We start from the raw sequence: 19705 nt of genomic DNA on the forward strand, positions 1-19705 counted from the left end.
TATATCATTCGTTTCATGTATCATTGAACAGAACAGAAGCTCTCAGGAGCACGAGTAACCGTTACGCCCTTTTGATATTCCTGGCAAAAACTTGTGTTGAAAGGTCAGGCAAGTCAGGCAAGGTCTTGTATTTTAAGTTTTGTCACAAGTTGTTCACACATTGGCAATGAAAAGTGATTATTACTGATAATCCTTACATATAACCCCTTTAAATATCACATGCAAAAACAGTGCGTCATTGATTTTCACTAGAAATGTAGTGAATTTTAAGATTGTTAATCTATATATTTACATTATTTTAATCTACACTGAAATCACCTGTCTGTAAGTTTTCAGAGTACACCATAGTTTGTGAAACTTTTTATTATTTAAATCACACTGTTCCGTTGTACAAAATATATGTTCTGAAAAAAATGGTGTAGTATTTACTTTAAAAAACTTTTCACTCAGAAATTGCTGGGAAATTTCACAAACCAGAACAAAGAAATGGCAAGTAACATTTAAATGTGAAATTTAGAAGTAGCAAGACTAAAATTGTGTTTTCTTGTAAAAGTGTACTCTAATTTTTGCAACTTGCAAAAATCTTTTTTTTTTTTACAGTATAGATATTGTTGCACACTAATATTTATACAGTGTGATAGCACATATGCACTTCAGACCTCTTTAAAGATCGGATCTTTAACCCTTATCATCTGGGCAAAGATATTCTGGGAATATTCTGAGATCTAATATCCGGGTCACGGCACCAGAAAATGCTTTTCAGTTCCACCGTTGACAAACAAAATGTCTTCTTCTGACTGGGTCACATTGACTCTTGCCTGCATCTTCTTATCTAACCCCAGATCCAGAGACGTTTTGCATGCGTGCGTGTGGTTCATAGAAAGATCTGAGGTTTATGTGAGGTTAAAAGATGAATACTTGATATACTGATTCAGAAAGTCATGTTTTCTGCTTCTCCCTGCTTGTGTGAAGGTTCGGTCTTGTGTAGACTTGACAATTGAAAAAAAAAAAAAGTAGCTTTGGCCAAGAACCAGGCATAGTTTTCGCAATTGTTTATGTCGTATAGGTGTGAGTTCATCTGAAACACTGAATATGTGTGTGTGCTCAAGGATATCACGTTTTGAAAATCACGTCTCAAACAAAGCTCTTGAAAAACTTCAAAAGTTGTATTTGTATAACACCATTTATTTTAACTCGTATCTTGAGGCTAGGTCTTCTTCAGAAGTGCTGACTGTTAAACCAGCCAATCAGATCTCAGTTTTCATCCAGCTCGTGTCATTTGTTTGTGTGGATTATGAATCAGCTGGTCTGTGAATGATACTAGCTGTGTAACAGTTTATCTCATTAACATACTGTAAGTCTAATAATGATACATGTGAATGGATAAGTAGATCTATAATACATTGATAATTTTTTGTCATAATCATGAGATTATGACAAAAATGTCAAAAGCCAAATTCAATTTAATGAAAACATAATTTTAAAGTCTCTTCTGCTCACCAACGCTGCATTTATTTGATCAGAAATACAGTAAAAAAAACTGTAATATTGTGAAATATTATTACCATTTAAAATAATTGTTTTCTATTGTAATATATTTTAAAATATAATTTATTCCTGTGATCAAAGCTGAATTTCCAGCATCATCAGTCTTTAGTGTCACACGATACTTCAGAAATCATTCTAATATGATGATTTGATGCTCAAGAAACATTTCTGATTATTATCAATGTTGAAAAAAGTTGTGCTGGAAACAGTGATATTTTTCCAGGATTCATTGATTTAGAAAGTAAAACAAAAAAATTACTTTAAAAAAGCATTTATTTGAATCTTGTGTAACATTTTAAATGTCCTTACAGACACTTTTGTTCAATTTAATGGGTATATAATAAATATTACATATTAACATAAAAAAGGTTATGAATGCTATTAAAGGTGTTGGTAGATTTGTATGCCACACCTTCATACCTTTTTCTGTATCAAAAAACATAGTCTATAAAATGAAGGCGTCAGCTTCCTCATCAGCTAAAGGATATGTCAGATATATCGTAAAATAATCCCTCCTGCAAACTCTGTCAAGTTCAGGCTGTTAGACTCACTGGCGAGCCTCAACAGGTTATCAAACCTCAGAGCTTCTCAAAGTTTATGGCGTGGGCCTGTTCAGATGATAAATAAACAAGAATCGGCACACTGCCACTTCTGCTGCCAAGGATTTCGTTTCGACCCAAAGGGTCTTCGTCAGGCCAGGTCTGCTGAGATGATGAACGTGATGAACGCCCCGTCCTCATCTTCATCTTCGTCTTCTGAGATATTGGTTTATATCTTTATGAACCCTTTTCCCGCATGGACAAAACTGTTACTCATCACCTATTGCGTAAATCTTAATCTTTCTACACTTATCAACCCATTCTTTGGGGATGCACATGCAAGTTCAGCATGTTCACATAAACACACACAGGCATGCAAACAAGAAATGATTCTTTTAAAGATCTTTCATCTTATTTCTAGTTCCGTTCATTTTGCAGCCTCTGGTTATGTATTTTTCTGGGGTTGGTTCAGATTCAGTAATGTTAATCTCCAAGCGTGTGTAGACGTGAGCGGCCCATCCCAGAGCCTCACCCTGTCTTATTGGCAGCACACACTCTTAGTTAGTCATACTTGCCCCACCGCACAGGTATGTTACAGTGGTTAATCATTAAAGAGGCGCATATATGTGTGTGTGTGTGGAGTGATATCTGTAGGCATGAGTGTGATTGTGTAACTTCTGTTCCTATAATGACTCTACACACTCATTTAGTGCTCAACTTAAGGTAGTTACACAACTCGTCACACTCTCCATTTCCTGTTGCATTACTCTTTAGAGATGGTGATGCTGTAGTGTGACTGTTTGGAGAGGGTGTGGGATCCTATGAGGCATGCGGACAGACACACCTTCCCACTCACTTTCCCTGATTCCACCCCTTCTCCACAAACATGACCATTCAGGGATTAGGCGGAGCCAAACATAACCCGAAGTGCCCTGCACCCATGTCTCACAGGAGTCAGAACCTGTAGCCTTCTGACATCATTTACTGGAGATAGAAAAATGGACAGCAGAAATTAAACAGGAACCTTAAGTCTTAACGGGAACATTGCTGCAACGTTCTATTTGGGAAAAGTGAGGAAGCTTGTAAAGAGCAGAGATTTGTGGCTGACAGAACTGTGTGTTTGGCTGTAAGCGTGACGTAGAGGAGATGAGTACGCAACAGAGACGGAGGGAGTACTCGACCGACAGCCTGGACGGGGACAGGAGGGAGAGGATCCCCTCGGATGACTTGTATTATCAGGGAATGCTGAAATCCTTGGACGGCAGGAAAGGTACTCGGGACGGCTGTCTGATACACCTGCTCATGTGGGAAGAGACCTTTCTTTGTTGTACAAAATGATTAGGGTATGATCTTAGACACGTTTATCTAGAGATGCACGTCATGGTCATTGAAGCAAAGATCATCTTCTTCATCAGTATTTTCATCTTGGTTTTAAAACACAGATATTTTGAGAAGTGAAATGACTGATGCCTAAATCAAATACGATTTAGTATTATACGATTTGCCAACAGGGTTAAAAAAATGTATTACGCTTTAGAAAAAAACAAAACATTACTCAAGTCTTAATACCTTATGAAAATTTGCTTTCCAAATGCATACTGCATTAACTAATGTAGTCTGATATTATATTAGAAGATCTCATTATGTAATTCTGAAGGTTTTATTAAAGCAGTAAACAGCCTGAGGTTTATCACTTGCCTTATAATGTTTGCGATCTGCTCAAGTGCCTTGCTTACAGTCGTTCTTGTCATTGACAGTAATTTGTGCAATAAAAAGTGTCATACAGCAGGCGTTTCAGACCTGAAACTGTCTCTCCTGACCAAGGCCATTGTGTCAATATTTATATAGATGGCATATATTTAGCAGTATAAAGATGTGTTAATTGGATCTGAGACAGCGTTCCCTGTTGTCCTGTCACCTGATCACCTGACTCGCACAGTACAGTATGTCATCAGCAAACCGAGACAATGCATTTGTCACTATAGGTATACATATCACTGCATAAAATATAAGTGAGTACATTTGAATTTTATAGGTAAAATATAGTGAATTCTCTTGTCTCCTTACACATTCCAGAGGACAGGCTTAATCACAAGGGCGTTGGTTTAAACATTAGCACTGTAACGTTATACATGTCAAGGCAAAGAATGGTGTTCAAAGGTCTGTTGAAGACCCCGTACTGGTGGTCATAATGATCCATACCATCGCCCACAGAAAGACTCTTCAAACACTAAAAGGGAAGTCTTGCATTAGAGGTCAAGGTTTATTGCCTCCGCCCATGATAGTCACCATGGTAATATTATTTCATAATATGCTCATCATACTCCACCCAGCAGAAACAGAAGTTCTGCGGGAGCGTCTGAATCAGCTGTTCCCTCAATGCACAACAATAGATGGGAGAGTCGTGCCGTTGCCCAGCAAAGATCTTCCACTCCTATGTCGTATTATGCATTCAACTGTCCCGTTGCACAAAATTGCTCCAATTACTGAGCGAGAACCCTGGAGCGTAATTAGACTGAAGTGTTGGGCTTCGACTCAACATCATGTTTTCAGGGATGTACTGTTGTACTTTTCTTGATACGTGATTCATATCCTGTTAACTGTCAGTGTCCCGGTAGCTGGAACCTTCCCACACATTTTTTATTTCCTTTATCACGTTTTAGTAATAATCATACATACATTAGGTATTATCCGAAAGATTTAACACTCACAATCCTGTCATCCTGTTTTGAAACATTGCACTACCATAGGTATCTTCAATCGGATTTGAGGGACAAGTTTACGGTTTATGTCAAGTTTAGGCTTACAGCCAGGGTTAGGTGCTTCTACATCAGTGTTATTCGCCATCATTTCCCTCTGATTTTATGGATAACTCATGGATAGGGTTAGGTTTAGGGGTAGGACTATATTTGCGGACAGGAATGTTGTTCCAGGATGTCTTAATTGGAAAAATCACGGTAAATGATCGCTTACAGTTTTTCAGTCCTTGCATCCTCAAAGCAAGATCCATCATCCCCATCATTCAAAATATGGATGGTCCTGTGCGCCTCATGAGAAGTGATGTCCATCGGCCCAGGTTTGGGCTCTTCGGGCCATAGAGTGTTCTTCTCAATCATACATGCCATTAGAGAAACCGTAGCTGAGATGATCTTGCTCCCAGATTGAGGTGTATCGAAAGACTATATCAAAGACTATTCTTATACATGGCATTTTGTGCATTTTTACAGTAACACTACGGTCACACTTCATATTTGGTGGCCTTAACTATCTATCTATTAGCATGTAATATGGATTTACTGTGCAAATACATGTTGTTTCCACATTTACTGCTAATGAGTTTGAGGTACGGTTAGGTTTAGATGGAAATGTAGGGTTAGGATCATAGCGGTTAGAGGTTAAGGGTTGGGTTATGGTTATAAGTGTCATAATGACTAGATGAGACAGGAAGCAAGTGCAAGTATTTATTACGGCAACACAGTCAACAGTACAAGCTGATGTGAGATGGGTGACGCAGGGACAAGATGGTCAGGATCCGTGATGAAGTGCTGTGACGGTGACGGTGAGAAGACGACAAAATCCACGAAGAACGGGAACAGGAACACAAGGCAGGAACGGACACCGGAACACCAACACGGAGGACATCAACAAACGATCTGACAAGGATGATACAACAACGGTGAGTATTTATAGAAGGGTGAATTGCTTGCAGCTGGTGAAGTGATGATGATCAGCTGGAGCGGATCAGGTGATGTCATACACACACCCACTACACACGCGCTCACACAACAACATAAACACGAGACTAAAAGGAACAGAGAATACGTCTACCGTGACAGTACCCCTCCTCCTAAGAACGCCTCCTGGCGTTCCCAGGCCCCCCTACCTGTCGATTGAAATCATCGATAAGGGAGTGATCCAGGATGTCTCTAGCAGGTACCCAACTTCTCTCCTCCGGACCGTAACCTTCCCAGTCCACCAAGTACTGAAATCCGCGTCCCCTCCGCCTAGAGTCCAGAATACGATTAACCGAATAAGTGGTCTCCCCATCTACGAGTCGCGGTGGAGGAGGAACCGGGACAGGCGGATTAATGTGAGAACGAAACACTGGTTTAATTTTAGACACATGGAAGGCGGGATGAATCCTCCTGTACGCGGGAGGCAATTTGAGGCGGACTGCCACCGGACTAATGATCTTGGTGACAGTAAACGGGCCAATAAATTTAGGTGCAAGCTTATTAGAGACGGTACGCAAAGGAATGTTCTTAGTAGAAAGCCACACTTTTTGACCCACGACGTATACGGGAGGCTTCGACCTGTGGCGATCGGCCTTGGCCTTGGTGCGCTCTCCCACTTGGAGTAGAGTCTCACGGGCTCTAGTCCAAGTACGATGACACCTCTGGACAAAGGCGTGAGCGGAGGGAACCGCAACCTCGGATTCCAGACTGGGAAAAATAGGTGGCTGGTAACCTACACTACACTCAAAAGGAGAAAGGCCCGTGGCCGACACTGGCAACGTGTTGTGAGCGTACTCCACCATAGAGAGTTGCTGGCTCCATGAGGAAGGATTCTTGGACACCAAACATCGCAACACCCTTTCCAAATCTTGGTTGGCTCTCTCGGTCTGACCATTGCTCTGGGGATGAAACCCTGAGGACAGACTAACCGTCGCCCCCAGTAATCTACAAAATTCTCGCCAAAATTTGGACACAAACTGGGGTCCCCTGTCAGAGACCACGTCAATCGGGAGGCCATGTAAGCGAAAGACGTGGTCTACGACGGCTACCGCTGTCTCCTTAGCTGAGGGTAATTTGGGTAAGGGGACAAAATGGGCTGCCTTCGAGAACCGGTCCACCACAGTCAAAACGACCGTGTTCCCTTGAGAGGGTGGGAGGGCGGTAATGAAATCTAGAGCGATATGGGACCAGGGTCTCGAAGGAACCGACAGCGGTTGAAGTAACCCATCAGGAGGTCGATTGGAAGTCTTACCAGTGGCACAAACCGAGCAAGCCAAGACAAAATCGTGAATGTCGCGAGCCATACGTGGCCACCAGAATCGTTGCTTGACTAAAAAACTAGTCCGATTAACTCCTGGATGGCACGCCACGTTGGAACCATGACCCCACTGGATAACGTCGGACCGTAATCCCTCCGGCACGAATAAGCGGCTCGGTGGACACCCGGGCGGAGGCGTTACCCCTTCTAAGGCCCTCTGGACCCTCGATTCGATCTCCCATGAGAGTGTGGAAACGACTAGAGTTTCGGGCAAAATGCACTCGGGAGTAGTCGGGCGTGCGGAAAAATCAAATATGCGAGATAGAGAGTCGGGTTTGATGTTCTTAGAACCCGGGCGGTACGAAATAGAAAAATCGAAACGACCGAAAAAAAGTGCCCACCGAGCCTGCCTGGAGTTCAGTCTTTTAGCAGTGCGAATATACTCTAAATTCTTGTGATCAGTCCAGACGATAAAAGGTACCCCTGACCCTTCTAACCAGTGGCGCCATTCCTCCAACGCTAGCTTAACTGCCAACAACTCTCTGTTGCCAATGTCGTAATTACGTTCTGCCGGGGACAACCGATGAGAAAAAAACGCGCATGGATGCACCTTGTCGTCTACAGGGGAGCGTTGGGACAACACTGCACCTACTCCCACCTCTGACGCGTCGACCTCCACCACGAACTGACGTGATGGATCAGGGGCGACAAGAATGGGGGCTGAAACAAAGCGGCCTTTCAGTTTGGTAAACACAGCCTCAGCTGTGTTAGACCACCTGAACGTCGTTCTGGGGGAGGTCAAGGCGGTCAGAGGTGCGACTAGTTGGCTGAAATTGCGAATAAAACGCCGATAGAAGTTGGCGAACCCCAGGAACCTCTGCAGGGCCTTGCGAGAATCCGGGCTTGGCCAATCTACCACAGCCTTGATCTTCTCAGGGTCCATCCGCATCCCCTCAGACGACACGATGTACCCAAGGAAAGGAACTGACTGTGCATGGAATTCGCATTTCTCCGCCTTGACAAAAAGCCCATTCTCTAGCAACCTCAGAAGCACTCGTCGGACGTGTTGCACATGTTCCTGGAGAGAAGAAGAAAAAATCAATATGTCGTCCAGGTAGACATATATGAACTGATCGATCATATCTCGCAACACATCATTGACCAGTGCTTGGAAAACTGCCGGGGAGTTGGACAGCCCGAAGGGCATGACCAAATATTCAAAGTGCCCCCTGGGGGTGTTAAAGGCAGTTTTCCACTCATCCCCCTCCCTAATGCGAACCAAATGATAAGCGTTACGCAAGTCCAATTTAGTGAAGATGGACGCTCCCTGCAACCTCTCGAAGGCTGAAGACATCAACGGCAAAGGATAAGTATTCTTTACCGTGATGTTATTCAACCCCCGGTAGTCAATACAAGGTCGCAGAGAACCGTCCTTCTTCCCCACAAAAAAGAACCCCGCCCCCGCTGGAGAAGAGGAAGGGCGAATGAACTTGGTTGCTAGAGAATCAGAAATGTATTTCTCCATAGCCTCCCTCTCCGGAATAGAGAGTGAATATAACTTGCCCTTAGGCGGAGACTTACCTGGCAGTAGATCTATCGCACAGTCATAGGGACGATGCGGAGGAAGAGAAGCAGCACGAGACTTACTGAACACTTCCTTCAGGTCCAGATACTCTGCGGGCACGTTAGACAAATCCCCTGTTTCCTCCTGAAAAACAGAAACAGGCACAGACGAACAAGCAGACACGAGACAAGACTTATGACATTCCTTGCTCCACTCCAGCACGACTCTATGATGCCAGTCCACTCGAGGGTTGTGTTGAATGAGCCAGGGATGTCCGAGGACGACGGGTGCCAGAGGTGAATCCATGATGTAGAATGAAATAGTCTCAGAGTGGTTACCAGAAGTGATGAGGGTTAATTCTTCAGTGGATAGTGAAATGGTGGGAAGTGTCTGTCCATTTAGAGCGTGAACTGCAATTCTGTGAGTGAGAGGTTTGAGGGGAATCTGTAACTGTTGTGCGAATGAGTGGTCCATAAAATTACCTTCAGCCCCAGAATCCAGAAGTGCTCGACAGTCGTGCTGGTGGACTGACCATCTTAGTCTTACCGGGAGGAGCGTGGAGGTAGATGTAACAGCTGATGAGGTCTTCCTGGCGGAGATCCCACCCGATAGTAGCCTCAAGTTTACTATCGGGCTTGGCCTTTTACCGGGCAGTTGTATGAAAAATGTCCCGCTCCTCCACAATATAGGCAAAGGCCCTGGGACCTCCGCCTCTCCCTCTCCTCCCGGGAAAGCCGAGCTCGACCCACCTGCATGGGCTCGGGATCGTAGACTGGGCTGACCACGTCCCTGCCGTTGGATCTTGAACCGTCGACCCCTCCGAAGGTACGGGTGGACGGGACTCGGCGTTCGATCCTGGATAGCCGAGCGTCCACCCGCAGAGCTAAGTCAATCAACCCGTTCAGTGTGGTAGGAAGATCCAAGGCGTAGATCTCCTTCTGGACGTGGTCAGCCAACCCATGCAGGAACATATCCCACTGCGCCTCCTCGTTCCAGCCGCACTCCGCCGCCAGGGTCCGGAATTCGATAGAAAAATCTGAAACTGATCTTTCACCTTGACGAAGATCCGCCAATGTCCTGGCAGCTTCTCTCCCCGAAAGCGCTGGGTCAAAGACCTTCTTCATCTCGGCGGAGAGGGTCTGGAACGAGGCGCAGCATGGATGTTGATTCTCCCACACCGCCGTTCCCCAGAGTGCAGCCTTCCCAGTCAGCAAGGTGATAACGAACGCCACTTTGGCCTGTTCCGTACTGAAAGTCTGTGGTTGAAGAGCAAAGTGCATAGAACAACGCGTCAAGAATGCTCTACAAAAGGCTGGTTCACCTGAATAGGTCTCCGGTGTGGGTAGACGAGGCTCGGACTGGGAAGGTCTTGCAGGTGTTGCGGGGGGAACAGCCGGTGTGGGCGGCGCAGCGGGAATCTGTAGGCGATGGATCTGCTGGGTGAGCTCGGACACCTGCGTCACCAGGGCTTGCACTGCGCGACCCGTGTCGCCGATCTCTTGTTGTTGCGAATCCATTCTTCGGATACTGTGATGAATGAACTCTTCCAATGCTCCAGAAGACGCGCTCGCTGCTTCCATTTCTTGGTCAGATCGTTCTGTCATAATGACTAGATGAGACAGGAAGCAAGTGCAAGTATTTATTACGGCAACACAGTCAACAGTACAAGCTGATGTGAGATGGGTGACGCAGGGACAAGATGGTCAGGATCCGTGATGAAGTGCTGTGACGGTGACGGTGAGAAGACGACAAAATCCACGAAGAACGGGAACAGGAACACAAGGCAGGAACGGACACCGGAACACCAACACGGAGGACATCAACAAACGATCTGACAAGGATGATACAACAACGGTGAGTATTTATAGAAGGGTGAATTGCTTGCAGCTGGTGAAGTGATGATGATCAGCTGGAGCGGATCAGGTGATGTCATACACACACCCACTACACACGCGCTCACACAACAACATAAACACGAGACTAAAAGGAACAGAGAATACGTCTACCGTGACAATAAGAGGTAAAGTCAGTGTTACTACAAATGCAAAGTACTTTAAATGTAATTAAGATGCACCAACATGTAAAGTATATAATAATTATATATTATATACACTATTTATTTACATGTACTACTTATAGTAATTATAATAGCTGTTATAACTAGGTAGCATACTAACCCTAAACCTTACCTTAGCCCATGTAGTTGCCTTATATTACCAGTACTTAGGTAAGTACAATGTAAGTACACGTACTGTACAATAAAGTGCTACTATTATATGTTTTAGGCCACCTAATGTGTGACTAACTTTACCAAGTAACACACTAACTTTAACCGTAAATGTGAGCATGTCATTTTAAAATGCAGTAATGTTCTCCAGTAATGATGACGGATGCCTGTGTTGGTCATTTGTGTGAGACAGCAGTACGGATCATGTTCTCTTGTGTTTAATGCTGCTGAAGGAACATGATTCTGCAGGCTGTAGGTGTGCCTGTGTCTGTGGTGACGCACACTGAAGATTAAAGCTATTCTACCGTCATGCTAAAATTTCCCAGCCTGAGGTCTTAAATACAATACATGTTCTTCTCTCCGAACCTGTGCTCCGTCTTTGCGTGACAATGGATCAGTCTAGACTCCTCCTGCAGTCATTACTCCCCATCTTTACCCAGAGATCACCTTACTCACATGGCTGTGTCTGTGAGGTGCTGTTTAAATAGTGTGTAGGAGATGTGAGGCATTACTTCTCAAAGAACTGATTTGAAATCATTCTGATATTGAGATTTTATCTGATCCACTTCTCTCTTCACGTGCAGTTCAACTGTTTTAAAGTCACCATGAAATCAAAATTGACAGTTCTTATTTTTTTTATTGAATATTGCAGTATTTATGTATCCGTGCACATTATTACTTTATTAAATTCATGGGCTCGTAATCTTTAATCAGAATACGTTCCTGTCCCTCCTGCATCAACATCTCTTCTCCTCTCTGATGGTGTGTTCACTGGCGTGAGGGCCTCTCACTCACATGCAAACCACAACCATCTATTCAATTCCCAACGGACAAAATCAAGTCCCGCCCTATATTTGTTCTTGTTTAAGAAGCTTTTTCACTCAGATACATGTCACAATAAGGAAGAAAATACTATTGCAACTTCCATTTGTGTTTGGGACATTCAGTGCATCAATGTTTTGGTGTGGTCGTGATACTCAAACCAACAGAGACAGAGACAGTGGTCTCTGGTTTTTTAAGGTTGAAATTTGATGTTGAATCCATACTAGATTTAGTATTCTAAAAATCTACAGTATTTTAACATTAATAAAAGGACACACTTGCTGTAAATCCTTTCCGATCCAGGCATTTACTCTGTTACTGCTGAAGTGTGTTAAATGTTCTTTTTTCTTTATCTTTTGCAGATGAACGGGACAGAGTGCAGAAGAAGACTTTCACAAAATGGGTGAACAAACACTTGATAAAGGTACATTTATGTTTATTTTTACTGTTAAGATTTGGTAAAGCTTGATTAGAATAACTAATCACTTTAACTTACAAATCCAATGCAATTTACAATACAATTCAAGTATCATACAAAGATTCAGTCCTCCTGAAGTGAGCTGCGGTTTAGGGCCAGATTTACTAACAGCTCCAACACAAACCCTCTTTTGGCATTACAAATAACTGTCAGGATTTACTAAAGACACGCGGTGAAAAATTTGCTCTGAAAAGGCTGGGATATTTCCCTTTCAGACACAAACTTTATGGGAAGAGAGTATTTAAATGAATCACGCAAGGTGATTTACTAAGGTTTTGGCCGTTCGTTTTGGGAGCCTGAAAACGCAAACTTTTAAAAACGGGTTTCAAAGTGCAAGTTATCGTCTCTGTGTAAAACTACAAAAACACAAATTTGTGGAAACGGTGACGTCATGCGCATGTGTATTACGTGTTCAGTCTATACAGATATTTGCAGAGAAGCATATCTTGTTCACACGGGTTATAAATCTGGTCTAAAATGTCTTGTACTTAAGCTGAAAAGTGGTGAACTTGAAAAGCCAAACAAAAGATAATGAGTATGTAAGACTGGACAAGAATGGAGGTTATTGGCACTCTTACAAATCAGTCAAGCCTATTTATTCACTGTAGGTGATGAAAAAAAGAGACCACTTCAAAACAAAAGAGTTTGAGATATAAGACAAACCTGCATGTCAAGAACATCTGGATTCATTTAGCAACTGGCATATCATGTTCAGGGTATAAACACTCGTCAGGCAGGCCAACAGTAGCACATGTGCTGCACAGATGTAAACCCTTCATCTGTGATTAAACAAAAGCCTTACTCAGATGGGACTGGTTTCTCTGAGGAGGACAGGTACATTTATCATTTTGATCCCATTTGAATGAAAACATGGTTTTCCCTCACAACTCTTAAAGGCTAATTTAGTCAAATCTGCTCCAATCTGGGTAGTAATAGCTGTCATTGTGTAATATTATTTTTGATAATGCTTTCATTATTGATTTTGGTGTTTTGGCCACGTTTCTAAAATTAAATAATAGTTTTATTATGTATGTTTACAATAATTATATACACACTTGTAATTAATTCTCTACATGTAACTCAAGTGTTTTTATGATGTGCGTCCAGAGCACGCCTACATAATCCTGTCATTTTACTTGGCAGCATTGTACAAAATATTTAAATAATTCATATTTAACAGAAAGATTAAGTCTGCCTTGTTTTCACTCTTTATACTGTACCATCAAATATAATCTTATTTTACGAGTCAAACTGTGTTCTACACCGACACGTTTATATTTGCTGACTGAATGTTTGAGTTTGACCTTGACGAACACTGATTGCTCAGTTTGTTTGTCATCAGCTGTTCTGTAGCTCTTATTGCTTTGTGCTGACTGAGCTGAGTATGTGTGAGGGAAAGATGGGCCGAATAATGGGGATAGACAGTACAAACGAGACTTATCACTGTATTATACACCCTGTTGTTGTTGGTGATTTTCCAATGTATGAATTTAACACAGACTTTGATATAATACATTTTATCTTATTATTTGTGTGAGCTTCTGCTAGTGGACATGTTGGGTAATATAGACTGACATCAACAGAGACCTCTAGTGGCTCAGTATGACATCTATCTATCTATCTATCTATCTATCTATCTATCTATCTATCTATCTATCTATCTATCTATCTATCTATCTATCTATCTATCTATCTATCTATCTATCTATCTATCTGTCTGTCTGTCTGTCGTTTTGTCATTCTATCTATAGTTCTATCATTCAGTTTGTCTAAATTTAATCAAACATGAATCATATAGGTTTTGAAAGGAGAAAGTAGAGTACAGTAAATTTTCAGTTTTGGCTGAATGACTCCATTATGAGCTGTTTTTAAGTTTCAGCATCAGCCTTTAAATCATATTAATCTTAATGTTGTCCTTCATTTTCAACCTTCACTTCTTTCTTCCATTTCTAATCAACTCTCACTCTCTCTGCCTTCTACTCTGCTCCTCATCATCATCGCATCCTTCCTCTTTTCCTCTCCTGCTCCATTCACTCATCCAGCACTCGAGAGCTGAGGTAGGTCCATCTGTCAGCGTGTCCCAGCAGGCCTTGCTCTCTCACATGCATGTACAGTATTTCTGTCCTCCTTAAGGCTCTGGACCTGGGGTCTCATGAAGAATGAAGATTACCGCTTACACTTATAGAGCTTGAAAAGATTTTAGTCTCATGCAGTACAGCAAAAGAAATCCAAAGCCTGCCTCGTTACGCCAATTTGTCATTGTACTTTGATTTGGATTTTGTTCTTTGAAAGCAATTGTTACTAACTTTTGAAATAGTGCTGAAGATAGGCTTTGCTGTATAATGCTAGTAAAATGAATAGTTAATTCCAAAATCCTGTCATCGAAAACTCAAAAATCTCAAATCTCATTTTCCATTCCACATATTTGAACTTTCTTCCTTACACTGGAGCTTGACATATTTAATTGTCAATGTATAAAAAAAATGTTTTTTTATTAGTTTGGAGCGGGATTGCAACAATGTGAGGGTGAATAAATAATCACAGGATTGTCAGTTTTCCGTGAGCTGTTCCTTAATTCCCGCAGAGAGTTCAGTGTTTTGCAGCAGTGCATGTTGGGTTGAGCTGCATGAGAAATACCTGAGGAAGCCCAATCTCTCATTTCAGCCAAAGAAAAAAGTTCTGTATGGTTTTTTTTATCATGCAAGCGAAGATCTGACCTAGTGAGGTTTTATACAGCATCTGTATGTATGTATGACTTGCTTGATTTAAAAACAAACAAAGAAAAAAGCTTCAGAATTTAATTGACACTGTCCCTCAATAAATCATTTGTCGGATATTTTTTGACGTGAGGCAGGTGTGCCGCCCTTCTGCCTGAAGCGATGCATTGCCCCGTCCTGTACTTGCTGAGCAAAGCGTGAATTTTGAATTCGGTGTTGTTTTTATCCTTTTAACAAGAGACATACATGCTTGCAATTAGAAGTTGCTGCCCATCTTAAAGGGATTGTTCACCCGAAAAGGATCATCATTTACTCGCCCTCAAGTTGTTCCAAACATGTATGAGATTCTTTCTTCTGCTGAACACAAAAGAAGATAGAGTGAAGAATGTCAGTAACCAAACAGTTGACATTGACTTTGTATTTTTTTTTTTTTTTAACTAGTATGGAAGTCAATGGGTCCCATCAACTCTTTGGTTACGCATATTTTTCAATATACTGTATCTTCTTTTGTGTTCAGCAGTTGTGTATTATAAAAGTGGATTGGGATTTATACTGCCAAGCTCCAAAAAGGACAAAAAAGTACCACAACAATTTTGTAAGTGAATTGGAATATATGTGACTGTTGTATTTTTGAAGATTGGCATCACCATATACTTTCCTTGAATGAAAAAAAGAAGCAGCAGCTCATGAGGAAGGATAAATAATGACAATTTTGTCAACAAAATGACCAAAAAAGGGCAAATTCTAGGTGCGTGATTTTTGTCCCCTAAACCAATTAAGCGCGAACCTGGAGCTAATTTCATTGCTCAACTCAATCACGCAGTAACCTGTTTTTGGTATGTGGTGTTTGTTTCAGCTTTATGAAGGCAGTCAGAACTGGGATTGCATGAGCAATAACATTTTTAGAATCTTTTCTAAGCTGTTTTCTTACTGCAGGGGTGATGTGATTTTTAATGCGATACTCATAAAACCATCTTTGCTTTTTTTCCATCCTCAGACTCAGCGTCATGTGAATGACCTGTACGAAGATCTCCGAGATGGACACAACCTGATCTCCCTTCTGGAGGTCCTCTCCGGGGAGACGCTGGTGAGTGTTACAGATTGTCTTGCACTGATTTCTATAGCCCTGTCCCAATTGGAACCCTAAGCCCTCGCAGTCTTCCTCCGAGTCCACACTTGTGTGACAGTACGCCGGTTTGACTGTCGGGTAGAAGTCTGCTGCGGCGCTCGCTCCAGTGCAGGCTCGGTGAAAGTGCACTTAGAGGGAGCGTATCTGCTGCAAAGGGGAACCGAAAATGACAAATGAGACACCCTGGAGGGCCACTGCCCTGCAGAGTTTAGTTTCAACCCTAATCAAACACACTTGAACAACGTAGTCAAGTTACTAGAAAACTGCAGATAGGTGGTTTGATCTAAACTCTGCAGGACAGTGGCCTGGATTTGTGAAACCCTGCCCTACGGTCTTATAGCCACTGTAAACCCACAAGACCGCAAGTGCACATGAAGTGTGCCATTTGGGACAGGACCTATGTAGGGTCTATGCTTCTGCTAATGCAGCACAGCCAAACAAGAGAAAACCCATCACTTCTCCCATTCAGTTTCCAACCTTCCCACCTTCAAACATCCAACCTTGCCCTCAGCCTTCAAACAAATCCAAAGTCCTGATCCAGACCTCCAGGTCAAGGAAGACCTGAACACCCCGCCATATTTATGGGTGATGCCTTGGAATACGTCTTCAAATTCGAAAGATGTTATGTTGAATCACATCCAAAACACTGGGTTCAGATTCAAAATCTTGACATCATCCCATCATACTGCTTAAGTTCTTGGCTTTAGCTAAGACATTAACTTCACTCTCTGGCTTTTCTTTTCTTTTATTTTCTTTTCTGTGTGGCTCCTCTTTGACTCTTTCTCTGCCTATCATTCTATCTTCCTATGACACTGACCCACCATCTCTTTGCTGACTTTTGCCCTTTGACCTCTGTCTGCTCTCTTTGCACTTCTCTTGCTGGGTCAAGACGAGGGAGAGGGACGTTGTGCGGAGCGTACGGTTGGTGAGTGATGTAGATGCTTCATTGGCATGGGTCACTCACTGTGGCTGGCTTGCGCATGATGTCACTTCCGCCAGTCTTGTTGTAGTCATGTTTTCATTTTGCTTCCTTTGAGGTTTCAAGCTATGTTTGTCAATGCTAAGTTTCTCAACTGATTAAAATAAAGAGCTAAATGTTAAAAGACTTCATTAAGAATTGTAAATAAAAAGATTTGAAAGATTTAAGATCTGTTTTGGGAAAAAACATTGCGTCTTAATAAAGCATGTTTTTTCTTTTAATCTGAGGGACTTTTATTTTGAAGTTTCACTGGTAGGAATAACATTATAGTTGCCCTTTTTCAATTCCACTTGCGCATGACTGAGGCTGTTTCTCTTTATGACATCATCTCTCTGAACCTCGTCATAGTTTGGATGTGTGATTGAAATAGAAAATTATATCTAAGTAACTACCCTGACTATTAGCAAAATGCCTATAACTGATCATTAGTGCTGAACAAAACGTTTGTGCAAGACATATTTACATTCTGGACTACAGTTTAAAGCTAGTTTAAGGTGTTCAGGTCATAAAACGATGTTTGCATAAAAGGGTGTGTCAGATGGTGAGTCAGATGGTAAAGATGTTTTGGGTTGTTTTCTATATAAGACAAGCATTTTTAGCATTCATCCACAATAGTAAACCACACTACATCCCTGAAGTCACATGACCATCACTTCTGTCATATACTGTAGTCCTGAAGACCCCATGAAATGACTTGCAGTTTTTCAGTTATCTGTGTTGATATATTTCCTACTGAAATTGAAAGTTGGTGCAGGGCATATCAAAGTTGGTATTGTTTATGTTGAACTGGAAGATAAAGATGGTACAGTATATCATCAATACAGATTTAGTTTTAAGTACACTTACATTTAAATGTCATAAATGCTAGCAGACGTGGACTTAAAGATTTGATTTCATGGGGTCTTGTCTTTTGGATTTTCTTAGTGTTCATATATGAGGTAACACTTTATTTTGATGGTCCACTTTAGACATTATGCTAACTATAAGTAACTTTGCCACTTTGTCAACTACCAGTCATTAGAGTATTAGTAGCTAATACTAGCACTTTATTTTGATGCTCCCCCAACAGACATACTACTGACTATAAGTAACTTTGCAAGTACTGTACATGTCAGATTATTATACTTAGCCGAACACTAACCTAACAGTCTACTAATATACTCTAATGAGAGTTAGTTGACATGTAGTTGCAAAGTTAGCCTGAAGTGGGCCATCAAAGTAAACCGCAACCATATACATTAGCTTCATAAAAAGGTTCTCCACGTTTTTCACTCTTCCTTCATTTCGACCTTCAAAAGAAGCTTGGATGCGGAAGGACACGCCTCAGTCTCATCCTTTGTGTTATGAGTCTTAACCGGCTTCTGTCTGTCTCCTCAGCCTCGTGAGAGAGGACGCATGCGATTCCATAAACTGCAGAATGTGCAGATAGCACTGGATTTCCTCAGACGCCGACAGGTACGAGACAAACTCATCTTTCAAACTAAATTGAAATGATAGTTTATTCCAAAATTAAACTTTTGTCCTCATTTACTCAACCTCTTTTGTTTCCAAACCTGAATTTTCTTTTTTTCGTGGCTTGCCAAAGGTGATGTTTAGCAGAATGTCCAAGCTGCGCCCTTACATAAAGTGAAAGTTAAATGGGACCAGATTCTGGTCACAGCAGAACTGACCATCAAAGCATTACAAAAAGCCAACATGTGCATCATCAGTCATGGTAATGATTAACTTTCATAGTGTGGAAAAGAGTAGCTTGGACATTCTGCTATAAATCACTCATTGAGTGTTTCACAGAAAAAAAAAGTAAGTCATACAAGGTTTATTTTTAGGTGGACAGTATTTAAACATGCTTACAATGGTGTTTTGTTAGACAATCTCTCACATTAAACTTGAACTCAAATGTGAATTATTGTTCTTCTCTGGAAATCACAGGTCAAGCTGGTGAATATCAGGAATGATGATATTGCCGACGGAAACCCAAAGCTGACATTGGGTCTCATATGGACCATCATCCTTCACTTCCAGGTCTTCTTTTCTGTCAGTGTTAAGTTCCCATACCATTTACCTCCTCCTCCTGGGCTCCAAATCAGTCTGACCTATCACTTGAATCTGGGTCAATCACCAGTTCATTTGGGTCATAATTACTGTACACCTTCCAATCAAACATCATTGGGGTCAATCATTTTTTGCTTCAAACCAGTGTCTGCCTCAAGCAATAAAATAAGTTTCTCTTGTTTTATAATATATCCAATATGATCCGACCACAATAGTTTTAGTATGCGGAAATGAGATTTTGTAAATGAATCTGTTCAGTGTCTTGGGCAACATGAGGAATTGAAAGTCTCTGATCTAATCTAATTTCATGATCTAATATCCAGGCAATTTTTTAGACCTAATTATGTGAATCTGTTGTTCAGTGTTTAATTACAATCACACCCTGATTTATTCCACCTCAATCAATTAAAAAAACAAAACAGTCATGTTACAGCTGCAGGAGTCTGACGCAAATAAGACGATTATGCTGTTTGGCTACATCCAGCTTTTGAGAGAGTCTGATTTCTTTGGATAGAGGAAGTAAGTTGTCAGGACTTCTGGTTTGTCCAGAAGAGGCAGAGGGGTTTATGTGTAGGGGTGGAGTATGGACTTCTGCCCACTTCCCCATGAACTAAAATAGCTTTCTCTTTGTGGAGGTAGCCTGACCAAGAAGAGAGTC

General features: G+C 41.7%; 1 protein-coding gene across 1 annotated transcript in view; it reads left to right on the plus strand.

Moving 5' to 3' along the window:
• The window catches only part of plecb (plectin b), an 80602-nt gene that overhangs the window by 19960 nt on the left and 40937 nt on the right, over positions 1 to 19705 (plus strand). The window contains 4 exon segments of the mRNA XM_084435277.1: positions 12055 to 12116; positions 15885 to 15974; positions 18373 to 18450; positions 18925 to 19017. Of these exon segments, the coding sequence (XP_084291403.1) occupies positions 12055 to 12116; positions 15885 to 15974; positions 18373 to 18450; positions 18925 to 19017 (323 nt within the window).

This window comes from Rutilus rutilus, assembly GCF_951802725.1.
Source record: "Rutilus rutilus genome assembly, chromosome: 17".
NCBI lineage: Eukaryota > Metazoa > Chordata > Actinopteri > Cypriniformes > Leuciscidae > Rutilus > Rutilus rutilus.